The 18,271-nt window shown below is 37.3% G+C and overlaps 1 protein-coding gene across 1 annotated transcript; it reads right to left on the bottom strand.

Annotated features, from left to right (window-relative positions):
- Nucleotides 1-1,154: 1,154 nt before the first annotated feature.
- Nucleotides 1,155-17,156, bottom strand: slc35b1 (solute carrier family 35 member B1). Its single transcript, XM_063018665.1, has 8 exons — nt 17,011-17,156; nt 16,205-16,335; nt 14,565-14,595; nt 9,726-9,886; nt 9,501-9,627; nt 5,228-5,334; nt 4,809-4,962; nt 1,155-3,358 (listed from the first exon to the last, which is right to left on the bottom strand). The coding sequence occupies exons 1-8, from the start codon at nt 17,024-17,026 to the stop codon at nt 3,306-3,308; spliced, it is 780 nt and encodes a 259-aa protein (XP_062874735.1). The 5' UTR covers nt 17,027-17,156; the 3' UTR covers nt 1,155-3,305.
- Between the last annotated feature and the right edge of the window lie 1,115 nt (nt 17,157-18,271).

An 18,271-nucleotide genomic window follows, 5' to 3' on the forward strand; every position in this document is an offset into this window, starting at 1 on the left:
TTCACAATCTACCCATAACAACATCTCGGAAGTACAGCTACGCAGACGTAGGGAAGCAGTAGAGGAGGGCCTCTCCAAGGACATGGCCATCTTGTCCTCTTACCTGAAGAACTGGCGCCTCAAGCTCAGTGCCGATAAGACTGTAGCAACAGTGTTTCACCTATACAACAAGGAAGCAACCCGCGAGATCCACATCGTGGTTGACAATGTCCGGCTACAGTCCCAGTCCACCCCGACATACCTCGGTGTGAAGCTAGACAGAACCCTGTCTTTTAAAGACCTGTCCGTCAAAGACCACCACCCATGCTGCACTGATACGCTGTCTCGCCGGCACTACATGGGGAGCCAGCACAAAGACACTGCGTATCTCCACTGAGGCACTGGTGTTCCCCACCGCTGAGTATTGTGCCCCGGTCTGTTGCCATAGCCCCCATGTGAAGAAGCTGGATGTGGCCCTCAACACTGCCCTGCGGACTGTGTGTGGATGCCTACGAGCCACCCCAACCTATCAACTGGCCCTCACTCGGAAGGCACAGATAAGTGAATCACACCTCCTCCACAAGATCGTCATAGAGACACCACAGCGCATGCGCCTCAAGTCCCGACGCCCCTTTGCCACACATGCCCAGGAACTGCTCCGCACAACACCAGTTGACATCTCCAAGGCTTCCTGGGTGAAGGCAAGATGGAGGGACCAGTGGAAGGCAGCAGGGCCATCTACGCTTCATCACTATATTAAAGATCCAACAGATGTTCCCGGCCAGCACCTCACCCGTAAGCAGTGGACAATCCTTAATCGCCTGAGGACAGGGGTAGGACGCTTTGGAGCAGCAATGCAGAAGTGGGGTCTTGGAGACAGTGCCCACTGTGAATGTGGGGACCCATTACAGACAGTGGAACATGTGATGACCAGCTGCCCCAAATTCCGGCCACCGAATGGCGCTCATGGATTAATGGATTTGGATGACGAAACACTAGACTGGCTAGCAACAACGAAGCTGAAGGTCTAAGGACATACGCCAGAAGAAGAAGAAGAAGAAGCTGTCAGTGGATGTGACTGATCTGTGTATTTGGTACGTTAACTTGTAAAATTGTTAACATAGGGAGAAACAGTATGGTGTTTTATAATAAATAAATAGACAGGAAAGACACAATTGTATTTACTTACATCCAAATTTTGTTTAATGACCTAGGTTTATCTCTTTCTGGACAGAAAGACAACATGGCTTTGTCTACAAATTTGAGCAATAGTCACATATAGCCTGACTGCAAAAACAGCCTGACTGTGTTTCTCTTTCAATTTATTGCCTTGACAGTCCCAACTGGAGTTGATCATTTATGTCAAAACTATCATGTCTTACATGAAACTTTTAACACATAGGTCTCCAATGCAGTGTGTAACAGACATGCATACATCCTAAAATCCTCTCACACTTAAACAGTTAAGTAGAACAGTTTGTGCTGTCTCTGTTATTTAAACAAAATGTAATATAAAACAAAGACAAATGGAGTAAACATAAACAAGTATAGTTTTTAAATAAGCATTTTATTTAATGAAAGTAAAAAGTTACCAAACACCAACTGCCACTGTGTGGAAATTAGCACATTATGCAGCGCTCAGGTGCCGCAGCTGTAAACATGCTAGCCAATTATCAGCCAGTATAGTGTCTACACAGACATGATTGGCTATGTCTGAGGTTGGGGCCAAACAGCCTAGCCAGTGGGAGGTGTACTTATCAGTGCGCTCTCAATAACTGCCACAAGCCCAGTTAAAAATAAGGACGGTTGTGTCAGGAGGAACATCCGGCATAAAAACCGTGCCAGATCATGTATGTGACCAGAATGATCCAGGAAGCAACTACTAAATACGGGAGCAGACAAAAGGGGAAAAAAAATTTGAAAAACAGAGACAAACAGCCTGAATGGATAAAAAGTTATTTCTGGGGCTTGGGGATTCCAGCAAACCATATTAAGTATCTTATACAATTTTGTTTAAATGTATGCAATAAAATTAGAAATCAGAAAGCAGTACGTTTTCCACAGCACTGTAAACTACATGGCCAAAAGTAAACATTGCCTATCTAACTGGTGAATTTCACTATTTTAGCTCCACTAACCACCAACTTAAAAAAAACAGCGTCCATCCATCAAGGTAACCCTTTGGGCAATGATTCTCAACCTGTGGTCTGTATATGTTGCCGTGACTTGCAATTCTTTTGGCCACTATTGCTTTTTAACCTAGCCACAAAAAAGGTTGAGAAACAACTGTTATAAACAATTGCTGGCAAAAGAATGAGTTTTACTAGAGAGCCCAGTGACTTGAAACATCACTTCTCAGATCTAAAACTTTCTCTGAAAGCACCATCATTACAGAAACAATTTGCTCAGAACTTTAAATATGTTTCAATGGCAGAGCAGTTCACACAACCTGAAGATCATGTCCAATGCCTAGCAGGTGTAAAGCATAACATCATTAAAATCCCAAATCGCCATTTAATTGACTAATAGGTGATTCTGGGTGTTGTAGTTTCCAGGTAAACACTACATGAGGCTACTTATGCACAATCTGCAATGATAATAGAAAATAAATAAAGGTAGTAAAGCTATTTTTTCATGGTTTTAGTTTAAAGAGAAATGCTGGTATGACAGCATGCAATTGCATTAAGGAGAACTGTGTGCTTTCTACATCTTGGCATCAGTTTAGGCCCATTTCTGTTATAGCATGACAATGGCTCTGTGCACAAAGTGAGGTCCCTAAAGAAATGCTTTGCTAAGTTTGGTATGAAAGAACTTGACTTGCATGCACAAGCCCTGAACTCCTGTATTGTTACAGTATCCTGTTTAAAGCATTTCCAGAATGTAGTGAAGGCTAGTTGTTGCAGATTTAAAAGAGGAACTAACTCCATATTCATGTGCATGGTTTTAAACAAGAATTTCAAATGTAATTCATGTTGTTTATTATGTTTTCATAATACTAAGTTAGCTGTGTATGTATTATTTTTAATATCATTTCTGATGTCCAGGTAGATGTCCATAATAAGACATTCATCCAGTTTAGGTAAAAATCATCAGTCTCTGGCTCTGGGCTATCCAGGGTAGTCTAGTTTAAAACCTCTTTTACTTAGTATTCAGTTTTAGTAAAGGTAAAGGTGTGGTCACTGCATTAAAATTTATGAGGGCGTAAATAAAAAGTCATAATTTATTCATAATTCATAATTCTCTGTCCATTAAAGTGGTGCGCACACACAATGGAACATATACTTGTGCATGTAAGTGCACAAATATTTTATTTAATTCTTGAATGCTTAATGTGTTGTCTTCTTCGGCCCTTTTCCAAACTTTGCATCCAGGCCCAGACCTGCAAAACAAAATCGGAGCTTGTTAATGTACATTTATCGTCTGTACAGTCTTAGTCAAATGTGCTTTATTGGCATGACAAACGATAGCATATTTGTATCATCAAAGCTTAGGATAGCTGATTTTTAAATAGAGAAAATAAAAAAATTAAAAATTGTATGTGTATGTAAGTAAACATATGTGTATAAGTTTACACATTGTTAATAGATGTATACATACAGTATAAAATCAATCAGTTAAAATAAATTATAAATGACCAAATTGGGTCAAACCTTAAAAGAAACAGGAAAGGGCCCAAATGGTCCAGGAAATAATAGGTTGACAACTCCTCTGTCATTTGCACCACCCTCACTCTGACATGCTTGCATTAAGCCATGCTGTGTACTAAGAGTAATGCTATGTGAAACATCCACCACTTGTGCAGGTGACACCACAAGCCAGCAGAGGTCGCATTTGCAATGGCAATGAGGAACACAGTCAACGTCCCTTCCTACACTTGACAAGAGACCCAACGAATCCTGTTTTCTCCAAAATCATGTGGACAGCTGGGCAATACCGCATTGCACCAGTATGCACTGTAGTACAATCTCCCTTGCAAGATACAAAAGCTGAAGAACCTGTTGGTTATATCCTGGTACCAGACACCACATGACTTCTTAAGATGTCTTTTGGAGCAGCATATTATTAGGCAGCTGGTCCAAATACTGTGGCTCATAAGTGTAGACACTGCATATAATGAACTGACGAACTACATATTTTTTTAAAACACCAGTTCTTTGCAATAGTTTTATTTAGTTGATTTAAAGGTATTTATTAATCAAATTAATTACAGTTCTTTTTAGTCAGCTGGCAATGGCTCTAATTTTACTGAATATGAAAATAAATGACCCAATCAAAGAAACACATTTCATACCAAAACCTGTGGGTCTGAGAGCTATTACTATTAATATCAATATAATAATTAAATTATTATATCAGCAACACCTGGTCAGTAATGCATCTTAATTATAAGTAAACATTTCTGGATTTGAATAGTAGCGATTCCACTGAAGTACTACATATCATCACAATGAGACTCATGTAAACTCAGTAATTCTATAATACATACAGTTTAAGTGCATGTAAATCTTGTAATAATATAATCTGATTACATGGCAGAAATGTTACTGCAAGAAAACACTGATGTTTTGTATCAGACACTGTTTAATCTTAATATGAATAAACATTAATATTTAAAAACGCGTCATAATAAGTATGAATTTATCAGAAGTTAGAAAACCATGAATTTAGTCAAAGATGTCAAACTTGGTGACAGCAACAAACTGAAATGCTGAAATGAGAATATTTTGCATGTACCTTACAACATGATCTTGCATGCCAAAATATTTATTGTTATTGCTAAATATATAAGTTTGCTTCTTTTTAATATAATGGTAAATGTCCACACTCACCCATAAATACCAGTATAGTTCCAAACCACTGTAATGGGGTAATGACATTTCCAAATAGCAGCACAGAGCCCAGGATGGTGAAAAACTTCCGTGTTGTTGTGACAATAGAGCAGGTAAGAGGCCCAAAATGAACAACGGTCATAAAGATGAAGGTCTGCCAGAGAATGAGAAGAAAGGTACCATTACTTTAGCAATATACTGCATAATGAGAGGGACAATGCACACAGGAAGGACAAAATAAACACCACAGGAAATGACACTGAAGAGACTAAACACAATGATAGCTGTACAGGTGAGTTCTATAAGGTGATACAGACCCCATTACATAATTCATATTAAAACATGATTGTGGGTATCCCCTATTTCATCCATGATCTGCAACCAATGTGTGTGTTCATTAACAACAGAGATAAACTCACCTGTCCCAAAGCACTGGTGAGGCCAAACAGCAAAATGTTGTAGATGATATTGGGGTATCGATCAGCAAAGCTCAAAAACTCCCACACTTCACCCGTCCACAGCACAGCTATGAGGGAAGGAGGTACATTTACTATGTAATTTTAATATGTACACACATTGTAAACACAATGTTTTATCAAAAATTATAATCCAAATCCAACTAGACAGATATAATATTGAATTAATGTTGTCAGTTAAAAAATGTTCACATGTTCCTGTAAATATGTTGGAATAAAAAAAAAACTTACTATAATAAGCCCTGTTACACAAGGTTCAGGTAGACAATGTTTTAATAAATGATGAATTGCTGGAAATAACATTAAGGTACCGACTGCACCTGTTTTCGTTGATGTTAATTAATGTTATTAATATTATGATGAGTCCTGGTTTTATAGTAATTTATGATGAGACTTTCATAATATTTTTTCAACAGTTTGATATAAAACTGCTGTGGTGCAGCCAGTAGCCTACAAATTATGCTTTGAGCACCCGTGACTAGGTAGGTGGCAGCTCACCTCATGAAGAGGCTAAGCTCATCATGAATAGTTTAATACTGTGATTTTTACTAGCTATAAGCGATGTATTAAAAAGCATACTCTCAGAATGTGCATAAAAGCTCCAAAGACCCTAAGAGGTTGAGACTCAAAATTCAGTTGTGTTATTAACCATCTGGTCTCTCAAATAATTTTTCACTAAATCAGAAACTGGATAAACTGAAACATTGCTCTTGGAGGTCCAAATTGTAAGTTATTAGAATAGCAGAATTTATTAGATTATTTGCCTTTTTAAATAAAAAAGGCTCCATGCCAAAAGTTTTTGGCTCCATGCTGATTTAATGCCAAACAATTTTTGAAAGCTCATAGATTGGGTCGCCGGTCATAGACAGAGGTTCTGTTTTATCTAGTATCAAGATGAAACTGTAATATGATGTTTTTTTTGTTTCATTAGATACACACAGTAACTGTGTTTGTTGCTTATGGGACATTTATTCTTATTTGACCCAAGTAAGCTTGTAGTGTATACATGTTAATTTGTTGTCTTGTTAAACTGTATGGCGTAGTTTAAAGTGGGTTAGTTTGGAGGGCTTATGCCAAAAAAAAATGTTGAGATGGTTAGGGCTACCAGACTACAACTTTTTTCTTTTCCTTTTCCTCTGTGCTTAATCTGTGGTCTTTTTTTAGTTTTCATAAAAATCCATTTTAGGCAATTTTATTTACAAATACACTACTCACTTTTATTTAAGCTTATTTGTCACATTTAAATATTTCAGATTGTCCACCTATTTTAAAATGCAGCTTTTAAATAATCATTGCATTTATTGAAGATACAGATTTAATCAAAACCTTTATCACACATGTAAAAAGGTAACTGCCCCCCTAAACCTAACAACTGATTGTGTCACCCTTGGCAGTAATGATTGCAATCAAAGGTTTGTCATAACTTGCAGTAAGTCTTCTACATCACTGTACCATTTTGGCCAGAGTTGCATTTAGTTTTATTTGGCTACGATTTTGAGAAACTTGTTTGTTGGTTTATTAGGATTTTAATGTCATGTTTTACACTTTGGTTACATTTATGACAGGAACGGTATTTACTCATTACACACAAGGTTTATCAGTTCACAAGGTTATATTGAACACAGTCAATTTAGTGTCTCCAATTCAACCCCCCTTGCATGTCTTTGGACTGTGGGACCACACAGAAAGAACCTGGAACGCCCCACCTGGGGATCAAACCCAGGACCTTCTTGCTGTAAGGAGACAATACTACCCACTTAGCCACCGTGCTGCCCTTGAGAAACTTGTACAGTGGCCACTATGAATGAGTGGTGTATTGCTAAGTATCTAAGTATTTTTGTAAAGTAAAAAAAAAAAAAAATACATGGCACCATGTTATGCATAGATGTTTAAACGCGAACACATACACGGTTCCTGCTGTTGGTTCCCCAAGAGTGTATGATGAGATTAAAAGTGTTATGAGCTGGAAGATTAAAAGCCTGGCTGTGGCAGAGCAGATGCCCTGGCTGTCCAGCTGCCCGACACCAGCAGGGAAGCTTCCCTCAAAGCCAGCTTGCACACAAAATAGCAGCGCAGAGGCAACACTGGAGCTACAGTTCCCCCTGCTGAGCAACACTCAAATAGCATACTAAGTAAGCACCTACATCAGATATTCCTTATCTTTTTAAACTTTTAACACTTAAGTTTAGGCATTTAATTTTTTTCCATTCAGTGTCATTGTAAGTCATTATTTTAATAATTATAAAATCAGCTTTCTGATACTGCTGGTCTATGCCGATGCACCTATTTGCCAGTCAAACCCCTGATGTGACTGACAAACTTGTCCTCAGTTTTTTGATACACTAAACTAGCCAACTATGGCACAACACATTTTATTGATTATTGACATTATTTACAAAAAAAATCACACTTTCTTGTGTTACATTATTGCAAATACTTACAGATCATTTTAGTCTCTAAGAAAAAAATATTTTTTGATATTATAATTTTATAACTATCCAAATAGCATAGATCCTTGCTGCCAGGACCTTTATTTGTTTACTGGTCACTTATGTATCCTGCAAACCACCATTTTAATTGTATTATACAACCCCAATTCAGAAAAAGTTGTGACAGTATTAAAAAAATAGTTTTTATTTTATTGCAGACAGTACGAACCCAAGATATTTCAAGGTCAACTTCATTCCATTTGTTAATATACATTCATTCACGCATTTCAGGCTGGCAACACATTCTAAAAAAGTTGGTGCAGTAAAGCATTTACTATTTAGTAATGGTGACAATACCGTCTTACAATCTTTAGGTGTGCAACAGTACAGGGTTGTTGTCATATTTTTCATTTTAAAATTGTCCACATATTCTATACATGTGAAAATGTGTATTGTGGTCAGACGAATCAGTATTTCAGATCTTTTTTTTTTTTTTAAGATATGGATGCCATGGATGCTCTGGACCAAAGACGAAAAGGATAATCCAGAAACAACTGATAACAGTCAGGGTCTGTCATGGTATGGGGCTGTGTCAGTGTCCTTGGCAAAGGTAATTTATTTTAGTAACTGCAAAACTAATGCAGAAAAAGTACATTAAGATTTTGAAGCAACATATGCTGCCTCCAACACAACATCTTTTCCAGGGACACCCATGCATTTTTCATGGTACACACATTACGGCATAGCTGCAGAGGAAAAGAGTATGGCCTGTTTTCAATCCTCACCTGTCCCCAATCTAAAACATGTAGAGAATCTGAAAGAATGAAAGAAAAAATGTGACAACCTCAGTGTTGCACACTTTAAGGCATGTTTGCAGGAAGAATGGGACAAAACAACACCTGAAACACCTAATCACTTGGTATCCTCTGTGCCAAAATGTATTTTAAGTGTTGTGAGAAGGAATAGCAACATTACAAATTTAATGCTTTACTATCCTGACTTATTTGGAACGTGTTGCAGACCTAAAATGCAGGAATGGATGTTTATTAATAAATGAAATGAAGCTTACCAGACCAAACATAAAATATATTTGGGGTTGTAATACTGTGACTGTTAGCAACAGTGGCTTCATAGTTTCAAAACTAAAAGAAAAAAGGCCAGATGCCAAACATGTTTGGTTAGTAGAGTACATTTGGGAACATTAAAATATGTCTTTATTAAATTTTTATTTTGTTGATGTTCTACTACCATTGACTGCCCTCTGTTGTCTTACCTAGTGTTTTGACTTTACATCTGAAAATGTATAATTATGTGCTTAAAATAATTTAACTGAATGACCAAAGGTATGCTGACACACCTTCTAATTACTGAGTTAACAAGTTTCAGCCACATCCAACATGTGTATAAACTCAATTATATGCTTTTATTGTTGTGGAAAAGTTTGGGGAAGGCTCTTTTCTGTTCTAGCATGTCCATGCTCATTTGCACATAGCAAGATCAATAAAGACATTGTTTAAGATGTTTGGTGTGAAGAAACTCCAATGACCTGCACTGAATTTCTTATCGATTACGAGCTATTCCTTCCCATACAGCAGTGTCTGACTTCACAACTGCTCTATTGATTGAACGGTCAACAGTGCACATAATTTTGGCTTATATTCAATTGGCTATAAAATATTTGTAATAGTGTAAATGTAAATGTAAATCTTCAGATATGTGATTACTGACAGGAAAGCTATACTGATTGATTACACTAGCAATTTTTCTGTTGTATGATGGGAACATACCTAAACCCAACATCAGCGTCGACCACAGGTTGACATTCAGCATCATGTGATTGGCTCCTGTCTGAAAATGCCCCCTCATGTGATCCTGAGTCACACCAGTCAGGCCATCCAAAGTCAGCGAGAGAAGCTGCAAAGAAAATACAATAAAGGTATATCAAGAGATAATATTATATATAAAATATAAAATATACATTTTAATGTTGAATATGTAATGGAGTAACTTACCAACAGCATCTCGCCAAAGCCAAAAATGTGCTCATCTGAGATGGCGGAGCTCTGTTTTGGTTTGTAAAGGAAGAGTGCCACACCAGCGACGATCAGAAGTACACACAGATACTTTGCCAAAGGGTATTTTTTCCTTAGAATGGTCACTCCCAGAATCATCACTACAGAAGCAAAGCCAGACACAAACATATCAGAGAGTACAAAACGAAGAACAAGTGAGGGTATTCATGGATACACAAGCAAGGTATAAACATGTAAGGACACGTCTTAGAGATTTAACAGTTTAAGGTATACTTAAATGTTAAAAAAATGCTTCTAAACAAAGTGATGTATTTAAAAAGGTGTTGTTTAAGCAAAGTTTGTGCAGAACTGCTTTACATTTAAATGGATGTGCAGAGATCTACCACTGGCTAAAGAGTACAAATACATCATATACAGTCAAGCCGGCAAGTCTGCACACCCCTTTCACCTTCTCCACGTTTTTTTTACATTACAGACTCATTCTATAATAAAGTTTGTTTTTTGTCACAAAATTCTACACAAAATAGCCCACAATTACAAAGTGAAAGCAGGTTTTTAGACATTTGTGCTAATTTATTGAAAATCTCAATGTAAAATATCATATGTACATAAGTGTGCACACCCTTTGATATGGCACCCAAGTGAGCTGAGGTGCATTTTGTTTTCACTGATACTGCTTGAGATGTTTCTATAATTTAATTGGAGTCCACCTGTGGTAAATTCAATTGATTGGACATGATTGGGGATTGCCAACACCTGCCCACAGTTGACAGTGCATATCAGAGCAAACTCCAAGCCATGGGGTCAAAGGAATTATCTGCAGACCTCAGAAACAGGATTGTGTCAAGGCATACAGTGGTGTTCAAAAAAATAGCAGTGATTTTAAAAAAGTAAATAAAGCACAAAATCATTATAATAACTTTTATTTCCATAAATGCAAATGCACTGAAAATACTACACTTTCAATTATAAATCAAAACATTAACAAAATTTAGCCAGTTTGTGTTAATTCTTTACAGAAAATGAAGAAAAATGAATATTAGGCTGTTCAAAAAAATAGCAGTGGCAGCATTTTTCTTTAAAAACTCAAAAAATGTATCTATAACATGAAAAAATGTTTGAGGTTTCACTTTACTTTAAATTACTAAACTAATATTTAGTTGCATAACAATTGTTTCCGAGATCTGTGTTACATGGAGTCGACCAACTTCTGGCACCTCTGAACAGGTATTCCAGTCCAGGATGATTAGGTTACATTCCACAGTTCTTCTGCAATTTTGGGTTTTGCCTCAAAAAAACGCGTTTTAGACGTCAGCCCACAAGTTCTCTCTGGGATTGAAGTCAGGGGATTGTGCTGGCAACTCTATTACCTCAATCTTGTTTGTCTGTAACCAAGATGTTTTGAGTCATTGTCATGTTGAAACACCCATTTTAAGGACATTTCTTCTTTGACATAGGCCAACATGATCTCCTCAAGTATTCTGATATATTCAAACTGATCCATGATCCCTCGTATGTGATAAATAGGCGTAACACCATGGTATGAAAAACATCCCCATATCATCATTTTGTACCACCGCGCTTTACTACCTTTACAGTGAACTTTGGCTTAAATTCAGTGCTCAGGGGTCGTCTGACATACTGTCTATGGCCACTAGACCCAAAAAGAACAATTTTGCTTTCATCAGTCCACAAATGTTGAGCCATTTCTCTTTGGACCAGTCAATGTGTTCCTTGGCAGATTTGAACCCATTCAGGACGTCTTTTTTTCTTAATAACAGGACTTTGCAAGGAGTTCTTGCTGGTAAATTGGCTTCACTTAATCATCTTCTGTACTTACTGGTAACTTCAGATGTTCCTTGATCTTTCTGGAGGTGATCATTGGCTGAGTATTTGCCATTTGGCTATTCTTTAATCCATTTGAACAGTAGTTCCACGCTTCCTTCTGCGTCTTTCAGGTTTTGGTTGTCACTTTAAGGCATTTAAGATCATTTTAGATGAGCAGCCAATAATTTGCTGCACTTCTCTGTATGTTTTTTCCCTCTACAATCAAGTTTTTAATCAAAGTACGCTGTTCATCAGAACAATGCCTGGAACAACCCATTTTACCCAATATTTCAGAAGGAAATGTGCTATTACCAACGTGTGCAACATTTGCCACCCTCCTACCTTAAATAAGGGCCAAAATTCACACCCGTTCTTCTGCAGAATGAATGACTTCACTAATTGAACTCCTCACTGCTATTATTTTGAACAACCCCCTTTCAATCAATGCTTCGATTACTCAGAATGAGTGGGATGCATGTTCTAATTGTTGGGTTTGTTTTGTTTTCATTACTCTATTATGCTTTCAAGTAAACTTTTTGCTATGTAGAAATAGCATTTCTACTAAAAACAGTGATTTATCAGGTTAATGGTATTGGACTGCTATATTTTTGAACACCACTGTACAGTAGATATGGAGAAGGGTACAGAAAAATTGCTGCAGCTTTACAGGTCTCAAAGAGCACAGTGACCACCATCATTCATAAATGGAAGAAGTTTGGAACCATGGGAGATGGGAGATCAGAAGATCAATCATCCAGGTAGCACTCCACAAATCACGCCTTTATGGTAAAGTGGCCAGTCGGAATCCACTCCTTAGTAAAAGGCACATGACAACCAGCTTGGACTTTGCCAATAGGCACCTAGAGGACTCTCAAACCATGAGAAACAAGATTCTCTGGTCTGATGAAACCAAAATTGAATTTTTTGGTCTGAATACCAAGCGTCATGTCTGGAGGAAACCTGGTTAATGCCATCCCTACAGTGAATCATGGCGGTGGCAGCATCATAATGTGGGGATGTTTTTCAGCAGCAGGACCAGGGCGACTAGTCATGATAGAGGAAAAGATGAATGCAGTTAAGTACACCGAGATCCTTGAAGAAAACCTGCTCCAAAATACTCTGGACCTCAAACTGGGGCAAAGGTTTGCCTTCCAACATGACAACAACCGGAAGCACACAACCAAGAGAACAATGGAGTGGCTTCGGAGCCTGTAAATGTCCTTGAGTGGCCCAGCCAGAGCCCAGACCTGAATCCAATAAAACATCTGTGGAAATAGCTGAAAAAGGGTGTGTGCCAACGCTCCCCATCCAACCTGATGGGAGCTTGCAAGGATATGCCAAGAGGAATAGGCAAAAACAAGTGTGCCAAGCTCGTAGTTTCTTTCCCAAGATGCCTTGAAGCTGTAATTGCTGTCAAAGGTGCATCAGCCAAGTATTAGGCTAAGGGTGTGTACAGATATGTAACCCCTAAATAAAGGATTTTTGTCAGCAAAATAAATTACATGAACCCTGTTTTCACTTCGTAATTACTGGCTATTGTGTGCAGATGTTTGAGGCAAAAAAAAAAATCTCTCTATTATAGAATGAGTCTGTAATGTAATGAAACGTGGAGAAGATGAAAGTGTGCAGACTTTCCGGCTTGACTGTAACCGTTTAGTCTGTGTGGTAGCTGCTCACCACAGAAAAGGCCATGTCCTCTATGGTTTTTTTTTTTTTTTTGCTTGTGGTAGTAAAAGCAGCTGTATTATCTGCCCGTGTCATTAAATGTAAAATTATATTTAATAAAGTGATCTTTTTTTCTATTTTAAGATGATATTATTAAATTATGCTAATTAAACTGCAACTACAACACAAACCTTCAAGGAAGAGCAAGTTAACATTTCGAAAAAACTTTTTTTTTTTTTTTTAATGGGACGTTAATAATAGTTAATGCATGCAATTTATAAACTGAAATTCAGCTCTGCTACACATTTATTTAGTTTATATAGCCTATAATAAAACTATTGTGTTAGCCTGCATGAATCAGTAAATAATGTGATTTAGTAAGATCTTGTTTTATCTTACAAGAGCTATCCAATCAAAGATCTATCCTATCATTTCATTACAGATTATCTTATATAGAAAGACAAAACCTCCACAATGGGGCTAAAAAGCTTTGCCAAAAAGATGCTTGTCAAATAAATAATGACAAGTATTGTACTACAGATCAGCTTTATATTTAGACTGCACAAATACACACCAGTTTTCCAGAAAAGTTTGTATTGAGGAATGTTCTTTTTGAACGCCCTGATAAGTCTCTTACAGAATTTGGCACAAAGTGGTAGACCACAACCTCAGCTTGCAAAGACCGACCCTTTGTTGGATTCTCATTTTAAAATCTATCAAGAAATCCTCATCTGTAACCAATTAACCTGCTTATTGTGAAATGTTTTTAAATGGTGTAACTTTACTATTCTATACAATTTTCATTCTAATTTTGTCGTGTCACAACTTTGCAGGCATTACATTTAAAATGTGTTTAGAGAATTACAAAATATAATGTTGGTAAGGTTGAAAAGATTGAAAATCTTTTCTTTGTACTTTTGTCAGTTAAATAAAGGTTTAAGAGAAGTAACCAATCACAATAATTGTAATCACACATTTTACAATTTACCCCAACGGTTCCGGAAATTTTTTTTTTTGAAAAATCTACCAAAATAAAGATTTAAACCTGCATAGATCTTTTAATATTTAATGTACACCCTAGAACCCTTGCTCAATCGGCATATTCTCCAATGCTGTTTTTTGCTTATTCTGACATTGGAAGTATACAGCCAGCTTTAGTCATTTCTGTGAGAAGTAAACTAATAAAGATATACTGAATGTACAGAACAATCACTATGTTCAAAGTGGAAGTTGTGAGTAGGGACTCCTAAAAAAAGACATTGGTGCATACACCACAAAAGATGCAAGTGTGTAGAAGTGCAGGAGACTGTGGAGCCACTTTCCTACCTGGAATGGGTTTACACGATTTTCCCAAAACCTAAAAAAAAAAAAAAAAAAAAGATTTAGATATAATTGTTATTAAAGAAATTTGAATGAAACATTAATGGTACAGTCAGATGATAATGCTATATGAAGAGCTGACCACAACCAGGAGAGCACAACCAGTTGCTATACTAATTAAAATACTTAGAAGTATAAATAAAAGTAGAAGCTCACAGAAATGTGTTGAAATGTCATCTTTTGACTTATACTGCAAATATGAAAATACAAAGGCAGTTTTTAAATAACTACATTTATAGTGTAAAAAGTATTCTCACGATATGAAAACTACACAGTGGATTCAAAAACTATTTAGACTGCTTGATTTTTTGTGAACTTTAATGTGTTGTGGAACTGATGTCATGATTGCCATTATCCCACCAATCTACACTTAATCATCCATAATTAATCACAAAGTAAAAACATGTCTTTTTAGGAGATAAAGAAACTAAAATCTGTTATACCCACAATTATTCAGACTTGATCGGGTACATTCTGTTTTCTTGAGATGTGTCTAACTCAATTGGATTCCACTTGTGGCAATCTGAATTGACTGGACATGGTCTGGAAAAGCACATGGCATCTAATGCTTCAGGTGTTGCCAGGACCACAGATCCACAGGCCACAATCATTTTAATTAGAAGAAGCTTGAGGAAGCCTTGAACCTTTGCTTTGGATGTCTGGCCAAAATTGGGCATCCAGACAAAGAAGGGTCTTGATCAGGGAGGCAAGACGAAACTCTAAGGTAACAACTACTAAGTCCTATAGAGAAATAGGAGAACCTGTTGGCAGACAATCATCTCTACATCACTTCATACATGCAGAACAGAAGTCACTAACACAAAGCCAGAGGCAATGAGGTAACAGGAGGACTAATAAGAAAAAAATGAACTTTGCAAGCCCTGTGTCTGGTAAAACATGACATGTGGTGGCAGCAGCACCTTGCAATGATGGAAGACTGAAGAAAAAATGAGGGACAGATGAATGCAGTTAAGTGCTTCTGCAAGGCAGCAGGACAATGCCAATGAGGGTGTAGATGGAAGACCACCAGATCAAGACCCTATCAAGGCTAGCAAAATCTCTAGACCTAGACCCTATTGAAAACCCCAGTGATGTGATCAAGAGGATGGTCACACACCATCAAACAAATCCGAGCTGCTTGCCAGAAGTGGCATCAAGTTGTAACAGCAATGTAAAAGACTGGTGGAGAGCATGCCAGGACACATGAAAGCTGTGATTGAAAATTAGGGTTATTCTACCCAATATTGATTTCTAAACAGATAAATTGTGATCTTAATATGAACAATTAATATGAGTTGGTTTTCTTTGCATTATACAAGATGACAATTTTTGGGAAGAGGCTTTTTTTTTTATATGTTAGTAATTGGTTATTGATTGGTTATTATATCAGCATATAAACAAACTAGAACAAAGGTTTCCATGTTGTTTTTTGACATCTTGTCCTTATTATGATGCCAATTTTACCAGCTAAACATTAAAAAACCTGATCAAATTAGGCTTTTCTTTCTGTTGCTGTCATTTTTACTTAGTGTTCCCTGGAGACTAAGAGAGTTGAAGAGATATGGAGAGTAAATGAGTTGTCTGACCTGTGTGGGGTAGTTGACATACTGCAAAGCAGAGTTGCTCGACACCATGGCTCCCAGATAAGAGAGCGCACATAATGCATAGAGCCAGCTCCGTGTGTGGTCTTGTCTGGAGCCCTCAAAAAAACAGATCACTGTTCAAAGACAAAAAATAAAAGAAAACAAAACATGAGTAAAATCCAAAAATCTATGGTACAGCAAGATGTCTGAGTGTATTCTTTTTTAAATTCTGTTATAACCTAAAGCAAAATGTTCTGCATGTTTTGATTTTTTTTTCTACTTTGTTTAATCAATAATCATTAATTTACCAATTAAATTCCTTATACATTAAGCTACATGCAGTAAGTTTTAAGTCCATGTTTGGTATTAATTCGGTGGCTCACAGATCAAGCAGCTCTGATAATAAATAAAAATAAATAATTTAAGCATGTCATTTCTTCAGTACTTTTACTACAACTAGGACACAAAAACGCTTTTGGAAGTACAGTTCGAGTAAATATAATAGTTGTTACTGGCATAGAATAAATGTGAGTGGCATAGCAAAACCCAAGGACTGGGATGGGATTGTTTTACCATCCTTCTCCTAGGAAAAACAATTTACAATCGCCAGGTTTGAGTAATGTATATAGTTTTTTGTGTGTGTGCGTGGTGTTAAACTCACTGTTACACTTCAGACACTTAATTTGCGCTCTTTACAAAAGACAGATTTCCATGGATCACAAAAGGATTTATTTGTGGAATACATGTTGCAATTTGAATGGACCCTGATGTAACATGTAAGTGAATCATGATATGAAAGAAATACTCACTGACTCGGGCAAACATTCCATTGATAATACACTGAATAAAAACTAGAGTAGTGGCATAGCGAAACTTCTCCTTTTTCTCCCCCTGGCCGTATTCTCCTCGTGTGCTGAAACACAAAACATTTTGAACAAAACTATTGAAAAATATATTGTACAATGCATTAACAACATATAAACGTGCATTTGCAATGGAAAATATGCTGGTGAAATACCCTGTAACAGAGCTTATGTCTATTCCACCCTAACAGCCTTTTAAAAAGATAATCAAAAACATTAACAATCAGGGGGAGTCAAAAATGAGCTATGAGGTTTGCTGATTGGGGGAACATATGGGTATTTTTCTAGAATTTACATACTTTTATAAAGTTTTTTAGTAATGTTTATCTTCTATTATCATTTGGGTCAATTTGACTTCATTCAATCTAACATCTCTAAATAACTGATTAACAATTTATCCATCATATTATGACTTTTCCTAATTTAATGAGGACAACATAAAATTAACATTATATGTTTTAATTGTCTTGTACACGTTGCATGCATCAGTAAATATGGTTTCTATAGTAAAATTTATACATTTCACACATCACATAAGCAAACACTTAAAGTCCTACACAGCAGTGGTAACTCATGGGTTAATGTACTGGACTGGTGATCAGAATGTCGTTCATTCAAGACCCACCACTGCCAAGTAGCCACTGTTGCTCATAATTGTAAGTTGCTCTGTAAATGTTAGATCTCTCTCTCTCTCAATTAAAAATGACCTCTATGCAAGGTTTTGGGCCAATCACAGCTATTCCAGAGTGAAAATGATATAGAGAAGAATGTGGGTAAGACAGAGGATAAATCACTTTTTATATCTGTTTTTATAAATAAAGGTGTGTTCCTTACTGATGGGCGGCACAGTGGCTAGCACTGCCGCCTCACAGCGAGAAGGTCCTGGGTTCGATCCCCGGGTGGGGCGGTCTGGGTCCTTTCTGTGCGGAGTTTGCATGTTCTCCCCGTGTCTGTGTGGGTTTCCTCCGGGTGCTCCAGTTTCCTCCCACAGTCCAAAGACATGCCGCTAGGCTAATTGGAGACACTAGGCTTGTTCGAGATGAACTGCGCCTCGCCTTGGTGGTCAGCGAGAGCTGCCGGTTGCAGTTGGGGGAGGAGGTTAAAAGAAAGCCGTCAAGTCGGACGGTCGCCACCTGCAACCCACGTGAGCTACAGCGGATCTCGTGGCGTTTGCGTTCTGCGTGGCTGATGAAGCGAATCTAACTAA

This window comes from Trichomycterus rosablanca, chromosome 22, assembly GCF_030014385.1.
Source record: "Trichomycterus rosablanca isolate fTriRos1 chromosome 22, fTriRos1.hap1, whole genome shotgun sequence".
Lineage (NCBI taxonomy): Eukaryota > Metazoa > Chordata > Actinopteri > Siluriformes > Trichomycteridae > Trichomycterus > Trichomycterus rosablanca.

Bases quoted from the DNA above. Each gene is read 5' to 3' on its own strand.
- slc35b1 (XM_063018665.1), bottom strand. The intron at 5,335-9,500 runs GTATGTTCCCAT...CTTCCCTCATAG, and splicing joins GACGCTGATGTTGGGTTTAG to CTGTGCTGTGGACGGGTGAA. The intron at 3,359-4,808 runs GTGAGTGTGGAC...TTTGTTTTGCAG, and splicing joins AACTATACTGGTATTTATGG to GTCTGGGCCTGGATGCAAAG.